Source organism: Myxine glutinosa, chromosome 1 (assembly GCF_964187855.1).
Source record: "Myxine glutinosa chromosome 1, kmMyxGlut1.1, whole genome shotgun sequence".
In the NCBI taxonomy this organism is placed as follows: Eukaryota; Metazoa; Chordata; class Myxini; order Myxiniformes; family Myxinidae; genus Myxine; species Myxine glutinosa.
Genome location: NC_136261.1, coordinates 266,083,145 through 266,092,286, shown reverse-complemented (window position 1 = coordinate 266,092,286; position 9,142 = coordinate 266,083,145). Strand labels below are relative to the sequence as shown.

The 9,142-nt window shown below is 45.7% G+C and overlaps 1 protein-coding gene across 3 annotated transcripts in view; it reads right to left on the bottom strand.

The window, feature by feature from the left end:
* Positions 1-2,308: 2,308 nt before the first annotated feature.
* Positions 2,309-9,142, bottom strand: part of LOC137419406 (transcription factor Sp9-like) — a 7,763-nt gene continuing 929 nt past the window's right edge. Inside the window, exons 1-2 of one of the 3 annotated variants that reach the window (XM_068105475.2) lie at positions 6,439-6,595; positions 2,309-4,366 (exon numbers count right to left, since the gene is read on the bottom strand). In XM_068105475.2, coding sequence (XP_067961576.2) covers positions 2,993-4,333 — 1,341 coding nt within the window. In that variant the 5' untranslated portion in view covers positions 4,334-4,366; positions 6,439-6,595 and the 3' untranslated portion in view covers positions 2,309-2,992. Of the gene's footprint in view, positions 4,367-6,438; positions 6,596-9,142 lie in introns of those variants that run through there. The other 2 variants (XM_068105474.2, XM_068105476.2) reach the window with 2 other exon arrangements.

Sequence of the window (9,142 nt, the reverse complement as noted above, 5' to 3'; positions counted from 1 at the left end):
AGTGACCCGGTCCTTGCCCCGACTGGCCTAATTATGCCGTCTTGCTGCGCATTTCCCACCATTCTCACCACGACAGGACACGATCGATCACCGCAACCGTTTGGTTCAAGCTCGATGAACAAGCCGCTTCGAGAGCTTCGCTCGAGTCGGTCCGACGATGCAGGGATAACATGGTGTATGTACCACCCTTTATGGCAATCCTTGATATACTCCAAACACCAAAATTCTGGTTAAACACACTTAAAACAAGTGTACCGAATCGTAAAGGTAAATTTAAAAAATTACATTTTTTTTTTTACCTGTTATCTATCCTTGTATTGTACCTGTTGCATGAAAAATGCAAAAAAGAAGTTGCGTCTTGGACGATAGTGAGTATGTCTCGTTTCTATATAACCGTTTGCGGCCCTATAGTATAGGTCTAAACTTTTTTTAACATCTCAAATTATTCAAATGTATTAGGCATCAAGTGAGTACCTCATTTTTTTCTTACGAGCCTATAGACCTGCCGCCATCATGCGCTTGTGAAAGAAGCCCATGAGCTTCGCAGCGGAACCAGCGGGACTCCGTTCCTGAAGATCGTGGGAAACCTGGTTGATTCACTCCCAGTCTTCCATCGGGATGAAAAATCCTGAAATTCCGAAAGCAAGCTATATATATATATATATATATATATATATATATATATATATATATATATATATATATATATATATATACATATACATATATAAATTCCGAAAGCAAGCTATATATATATATATATATATATATATATATATATATACATATATATATATATATATATATATATATATATATATATATATATATATATATATATACATATACATACATATATATATATATATACATACATATATAAATTCCGAAAGGAAGCTATATATATATATATATACATACATATATAAATTCCGAAAGGAAGCTATATATATATATATATATATATATATATATATATATATATATATACATTCCGAAAGGAAGCTATATATATATATATATATATATATATATATATATATATATATATATATATATATATATATATATATATATATATATATATTCCGAAAGGAAGCTATATATATATATATAGACGCGGGGTCTGTCGGGGGTTTGTGTTTTATTCGCGGCCATCACGCATGCCTTTCTCACAACTCCGAGGTTTGGTGCGCTTTTATGTTGGTTCAGGACTTAGAGCTCATATTGGTAAAAGCTCTCGGTTCTCTCTAAAGTCTCTTAAAGTGCGATAAGCCTCGCGGATGTACATCATGAAGCACCTGTCATGTTCGATATACCTGGGCTCGTCCGGGATCGTGGCCATTATTAACTATAAACCATTTAACTGCCAAACCCGCCAAGTGATTTTACTGCTCACAAACCACAACCTCCCAGATTACCGTTGCGTTTACATCACAGGAAGGTTTACACAGAGGCAAACGGTCATTGTTAAAACGTTCTGCATTCCTCTCAACCACAAACCTCCCGAATTATCCAAATGCGTTAACTATGAATTAAGCGCCGATATCTCTGTTCACTCAAAATGTGCAATCGCACGTCGAATGAACATTGCCGGAACTCTGCAAATGCAGAAGTACAAGTCCAGCTTTGCACTGCAGCAACCACATCGTGAGTTACCCTTTGCCAATGACATCACAATGCCCGGTATATTTATACTGTATATATATATAATATATATATCCTTTACTTTGACACCTCTTCCGCTCATACTAGGTGCCCTTCATCAAGCGGCTATCCAGGTAGCCGGATAAGATTGTGGAGATGCTCATGCCGCCACGTCTCCTCCACCGTTGCGTCGGTGCGTCAATCCGTTCGACGCACGCAATTAAGATGTCGGCTCGACACGGTCGCCGTATATTACCAAGTCCCCATTTGCATTCATTTGACCCCGAGTGAAAAGCGCGCAGCGGGTGCGCCCTAATTGAAAGGGGAACCGCGGCGAGGAAAAGCCCCCGCGCTTTGTGCGGCGCGTCTCGGGTACCGCGTTCAGCGTTTGACATGCAAATCTCTGTTTGCCAGTTTTGGACAATTAAACTTGTACTCTCCGGGGTTTTGATTTGACACGCCGGGAGTATAAGGTTCGATGTTCTGCGCTAAAGTCGTGCCTTGTTAATTGCTCAGCAGCGTGCGGGGCGATCCTAGTGGGGGAAAAACGCACGACGGGAAGAGACGGCTCTGCGAGTTTGAATGAAACCAAGAGCGCGAAACCAAGAGCGCAAGAGAGCGCAATTTCATGTCTGCCACGAAAAAGACAAAACAACCTCTTAAATACGGCCATTCGACAACGCTGGCGATGGGCACGACGTCGTCTCTTTAATAATCCACCAGAACCATTACATTTCCGTACAATTAAATAAAATGCAACACCATTTTCATAACTGTGAGCCCGTATGACCGCTTTGTAACTTTAACATATTTTACACTCATAACTGGAAAGTGCGCACTTATTGTAACTACATCAAATCGGGATTGATTCAAAGCCATATTTAATGTACAGCACTAAACGTAAACGACATGAAGTGAACCTTTGTAATCGTCAGGGTTCTTTTTTTTTTGTGTGTGCGTCACTTCTACATATACGCGTCACGCAAAATGGCCCGTTCTCCTCCAAGTCCGGACGAACTCACCGGAACCTCTGTGGTGGTTAACGAATGGGGGTGGCGGAGAGGAGGAGTGTGGGTTTAGGGTCGGCTGAGAAGGGCAAAGAGGTGCTAACGGGAATAACTGGTAATATGCAATGGGAAGGAACGTTACGCAGTTGAGTTTTTTTTTTCTTTTCCATCATCTTTTCTCGAAGTCACCATCGCTCTCCGAAGATGATTCCAAGAGCGGCGGCAGAACAGCAATCTATAAGAGATGTATTGTGACTTTGGGGAAGTAATTAGGGTTGAGATCATACAGGGAGGGCGATGTGCCTCTTCTGGTCAATATCCATGTCTGTTGGATATATTCAGGCATCGTGCACATCTGCTCTGGGCAACACGCCGTGCTCTGTCCCCAGTGGTGCCACATCTGTGCCCATGTCGGGCGACTGCGAGCGCGGCGTCTCGGGATTGCTAGTTTCTGGGTCGCTCTCGCTTCCCGTCTTGCCTCCGCCCAGCACGCTGTGTGTCTTCACGTGCTTGCTCAGGTGATCGCTGCGCATGAAACGCTTGTTACACACGGGGCACGCAAAGCGCTTCTCGCCTGTGTGTGTGCGCAAATGCCTCTGAAGCTCGTCTGAGCGCGTGAAGCGCTTTCCACAGAAAAGCCAGTTGCACACGAAGGGTCGTTCACCTGTGTGCCAGCGCAGGTGCGCCTTCAGGTGCGAAGACTTCCCGTAGACCTTTCCACAGCCCGGGATATGGCAGTTGTGCAGGCCTTTGCGTCGGAGACTCACTCCAGCGGGTCCGAGCCGCTCGGCCTCCTGGCAGTTGGGGCAGTCGCAGATTGCTCGTCCAGGAAAGCGACGCGTAGAGGAGCGTGAAGGAGCTAGTGCCGGGGCTCCGGCAATCATGGGACTTGCCGACAGAGCGGCAGTCGTGCAATCGGCATAACCAGGCAGCATGCTCTTAAAGCTGTCCTGCGCCAACAGGTGTTGCGTGGTTGGCAGCAAGTGTGAGGAACTGGCTGCGATTCCAGCCGCTCCGAAGGCCGAGTGTCCAAGGCCACTGTAATCGGCATTGTAGGAGCTTATCTGGGAAGGCAGTGGGGATTGGAGACTTCCTGTGGCATGCAAACTGGGCTGGAGACCTCCTGTTGCCGAACTCTGCATGTCCAACCAGTTGGAGCCTCCATGCACATCCCACCATGAGCCAGGACTCGTACCTACTTCCCCGTGTGCACTCGCTTTGAGCCAGTTCTCATAGGGGTGTCCAACTCCGACCCGGGAATACATCCCTTGTAGACTTTCCACTGAGGAGTGCACTTTGGACACGAAGGCAGACTGCACAGATTCCCCTGAGCTCAGCACTGCCCCAGGAGTTCCTCCACCCGTTCCAGCTACGCATCCCCCGATGCCTCCGCCTTGGTATGACACAAATTCTGCTGGAAAGGGTGCCCCTGATCCGAGGGTAGCTGTGGTGGTTACAGTTGGTGCAAGGGTGAAGGCGCTGGAGGCGCCGCTTCCAGAAAATGCGTCTGCCAGCTCGCCTGAGCTGACCCGCCCAATACTGACTGAAGGCTCTGCGATGCTAGCAATGGACCCTGGTCGTTTCCACGGGTGGAACCCACCCTTGGCAGGACCGGAATTCGGGCTGAGTGGAGACAACGAGCGAGCGCCACCGATTTTGTTGCAAGTTGCAGCCAGCATGGCCAGTGGAGTACTCCAGAGACCGCTGTCCCCCTGAGGCCAGGGTCAGATTAGGGTGCAAGGGAGAAGAGACAGGTTTGCTCATGCATCTATACTGATGTGTGTTTGTGATTAACCAGCAACATACAAGATAATAATTATTTTGTCATGTGCAAAGTTGTGACCATCATACATCCCATGCAACACGTGGTGCAAACTCAGTCAATTACACATTACTGCATCCTCATCACAAACTAATTTCTACACTACTGCCCCCTCGTTTCATGCCGATAGTGCCCTTACTATTTATATATATATATATATATATATATATATATATATATATATATATATATATATATATATATACACATATACACACACGCACGCATGTATGTCCAACGCAGGATTACTCAAAGGTATCACTTTACACAAAAACTTTACATTGTGATCCAGCAAGGCAAAATATGGTTATAATATGTTACAAAATTCATTTTCAGGCTTACAGTGTCCCAGACTCAAAAGGGGTAAAATGTAAATTTAACAATTTTTTGGCATTTAATTGTGCAAAAACCTTTTAGTGTTGTCCAGCAAGGCCATATGTGTTTACAGTACATGACAATTTTTTTCCAGATGTGCAGTATGTCCCAGAAAACATAAGCCTTTGTGGAAATATCACCACTTTAAATTGCCCACCGAAGCTAGGTGGGCTGAGATGGGTACTCCAATCCGGAGGGCGGAGTCCTGATGCTAGTAAACTAGTAACCCTGGTACACCAACAGCATGGTGTTCCATCAATGCATGTGTCATCCCGCGGATGGACGTTAATCTGGGGACCATTTGTGCCATTATGAGTTTCAGGTGGACGTTACAGATCATACAGAGTTTTTTTGCAAAGTGTAGACGAGTTATCAGTGATACCCTGAACAAATTACAAATTCCTGCGCAAATCAACTCCAGTCGAACATTCAGCCGAGCCAGTCGGTTCATGAAAGACTCGTGTCAATCTTATGTGTTTTATTCGCTAGCAAACTCACACTAAAAGTTGAACATAGCGCGGGAATACATAAAAAATACATCTCCAATTTTTTTAACAGGTACAATTGATCATTGCACCTTCTTGTCTGGTTTGCCGAGCTGGTGGTTTGACCCACGTTTTTCACGAATCGGCTGGGCAGGGCTATTATTCGACTAAAGCTGATTTGGGTAGGAATTTGTAATTTGTTCAGGGCACCGATGACAACTCACCAACTCTTTGCAAAAAATACCAAGGGATCTTGAATGTCCACCCTAATGCTATTAGATGGAGCGCCCAGTTCAACGTCCATCGGAGGGATGTGCGCACTCTGTCATGCAATGCATTGTCTTTGAAGCACCAATCCAACAATTTAAAGTCGGCTCAGGGATCCAACCCAGAGTCCCAGACTAGACAGTTCAAAGCTATGCACCTTCCTGTAGGATATATATATATATATATATATATATATATATATATATACTGATGTGCCATACTCCGTTACAGAGCATTGTTGCTGCCGAAGCAGTTTATTAGCAAGGGTTATAATGAGTAGTTTTCCATTGCCTTCGCAGCAGTAGTTAGTGCAGGAATTTAAGAATTTGGTCCGGCAATAGGTCTTCTACCCTCTGCAAAGGATGCCATGAGATCTTTAACATCTACCGACTAATGCCGGCAGATGTGACATCCAGTGTAATGTCCATCCGGAGGATGGAGCACACATTGATGAATGCCTGGGATACACCGGGATGACGGTTTCTAGCTAGGCCAAGATTTGAACCCAAGCTACATGGCTTACAGGTGATTTTGCATACCTCTAGGCCATCTTTCCAGCCATATATATTTCGTCAGCCATTGCACTTTGCACATATATGCTCAACAGATGAGCGCCAAATACACAAGAAATATCCTCAACACTCAAATGCTCTCGAGCTTTTCTAGAAGAATGTTTTCTGCACATCGACCCAATAACAGACACGTACACTCGAGTGCCTTTACGAACATGTAAACGACTTTCTTTCCAAACCACTTGAAATATTTATACACTTTACTGCTCGCGAGACATACGGATAAAGACGACGCAGACATTGGTGAGCGGGGCCACTTTTACCTGCTGTCCGAAGTCCTATCAGTCTCCTTTCCTGTGCTAGTACGCGGACGCATTCACGCCTCGTGGCAGCGAAGGGACCGGACGGGACTCACCCCCGGGCGGGCCGCGGCCATGAGCGTCATGCGCTCTCCGAGCGTCTCCACAATGCTTATATAACGTGGCGCCTCTGAGGACGCGCACGGGCACGCGTGAGCCGATCCGCCCCTCCGGAGGACCACATGTACTTCATTGCGCCTTTGAAGAGCCGCCTCGTCGCTCTCAGGACCAATGGGAGAGACGGAGCTGGAGGGGAGAGTTGAGGGGGGGATTCGTCACGGAAGGGCAGGGGAGGTGCGCATTGAGGCGTGAGACGTTCGCGCCAACGAAGCTTGCAGTGACACAGGCAAGACCTTTATCTTTGCAGCTGGAGCAAATACGGAATTGGAGCAAAGAAGATGATGATACAAGCTTCCAAGCAGCATTCATTGGCTTGTTTAATTGTCTAGCTTAGTACAGATTAAGTGGTCCCATGAACACTGAGGTCGTTCTTGTCCCGAGGAAGACCTCGAGGAGCACAATAATAGTTCATCAAATTTCTCCGGCTCGCTGAATGATTCAAGAGCACAGGTCTGAGATCTGCATCGAATGTCTTTCAAATAGAAACAAACCTCACTGTCTCTGGAGAGGGAATTCTCATCGAGAGATGAATGGTGGGAGAAAAACTCAAAATAAAGTGTGTGTGTGTGTGTGTGTGTGTGTGTGTGTGTGTGTGTGTGTGTGTGTGTGTGTGTGTGTGTGTGTGTGTGTGGGATGTGTGTGCGTGTGTGCGTGTGTGTGTGTGTGTGTTAGGGATGGGGGTGTGTGTGTGTGTGTGTGTGTGTGTGTGTGTGTGTGTGTGTGTGTGGGTGTGTACATGTGCCTCCAGTCTGCATTCTCTTGCTTATGAAAATGTTAGAACTGACATATTGCACCATTTTTGTTGAAATTATCTCATGACTCATGGTAATTGTGGCCCTCCATTTTTTTTTTGGAGATACATTGATCTCCATTTCTGTAAGTAACGTTTTGGGGGTTGGAGGCCAAATGTTGGAGGAGGTCGCAGTATATGAGGCTCCGTCATGTTGGAGGTTGGTGTTGGAGATTGCAGTGCAAGCATGACCTCCACATTACCCCAACCCTTGACTGGTCAATTGCATTAGATTCACACCGATCAAGCGCCTTGACTCCTCGGCATTTCTCTGCATCTTGTCCCTCTCTTGTTGCCACCAAAAGCAAGGCTCACTGTCAAGTTAACACATATGCGTACATATAGTGAGAAAGTTGTTAGTTGGCCGCATAGCTGCACTTGCGCCTGGAAAAGCGCATGAGAACGTTGCAATAAGTGTGAATTTCATGCAATGTTTCCTTCCAATGGAATATATAAATCGTGCACGGTGTTCGAAAAGAGCTATTAAAAATGGCGTTTTGGGGCGAACTATCTCACTACCAACTGCAGTTCTAAGGGTTTTCATTAACTGTGACTTGATAAACTGGTGGAATGCTGTTTTCTTTGTTAATGATCTTCGGTGCAATCTATACTGCATGTGTATGACATGAGAGGGGGGGGGAGAAAGAGAGAGTGGGGGAGAGAAAGAGAGAGTGGGGGAGAGAAAGAGAGAGTGGGGGAGAGAAAGAGAGAGTGGGGGAGAGAAAGAGAGAGTGGGGGAGAGAAAGAGAGAGTGGGGGAGAGAAAGAGAGAGTGGGGGAGAGAAAGAGAGAGTGGGGGAGAGAAAGAGAGAGTGGGGGAGAGAAAGAGAGAGTGGGGGAGAGAAAGAGAGAGTGGGGGAGAGAAAGAGAGAGTGGGGGAGAGAAAGAGAGAGTGAGAGAGAGAGACAGAGACAGAGACAGAGACAGAGACAGAGAGAGAGAGAGACAGAGACAGAGACAGAGACAGACAGACAGATAGAAATATAGAAATAGGAATGCAGACCTTTTCTGACCAAGAACTACAAAAAGGGAAGTGTCCTGCATGGGATTCTTTGTTGGTTACTATGAAGGCGGCACCATTGAAGTTTTGACTTAACGGCATAGATAAATATTTATTCTACGAGCTTATAAAATCATGCACTTCATATAACAAAATGGAAAAGGATGGGCCGGCTGTGCGCTTCCACGATATATCATGTAAAAACGCATACATGTACAAGGGATGATCAATATGTCCATAGCCTTGAATCAACGGTCACCTATGACATCAAATAAACCATTTTTACCTGTCAATGTTAGGCCACAGACTTTCTGATGAACACTCATGTTATACTGTATACTATATAACAGGAGACCCATGTTCAATGTGTTGCTTTCTTTATAAACCGAGCGCATTCTTATTTTATAGCGTGGATTGGTTTTATTTCCAAAACGTAATGGGCTTTATATAGAAGCTTAGTTAATGAAGCGACAAATACGAAAAAGGCAGGAGAGGGGGATTTCTTTCGCTCTGTTCAGTTTGAAACCGCCGCATACTGCACATCTGTCTGTCCGCCCCATGTATATGCACATGGGATGATGCTCGCGCATCTGTCTGTCCGCCCCATGCATATGCACATGGGATAATGCTCGCGCATCTGTCTCTCCGCCCCATGTATATGCACATGGGATGATGCTCGCGTATCTGTCTGTCCGCCCCATGTATATGCACATGGGATGATGCTCGCGCATCTGTCTGTCTGCCCCATGTATATGCACG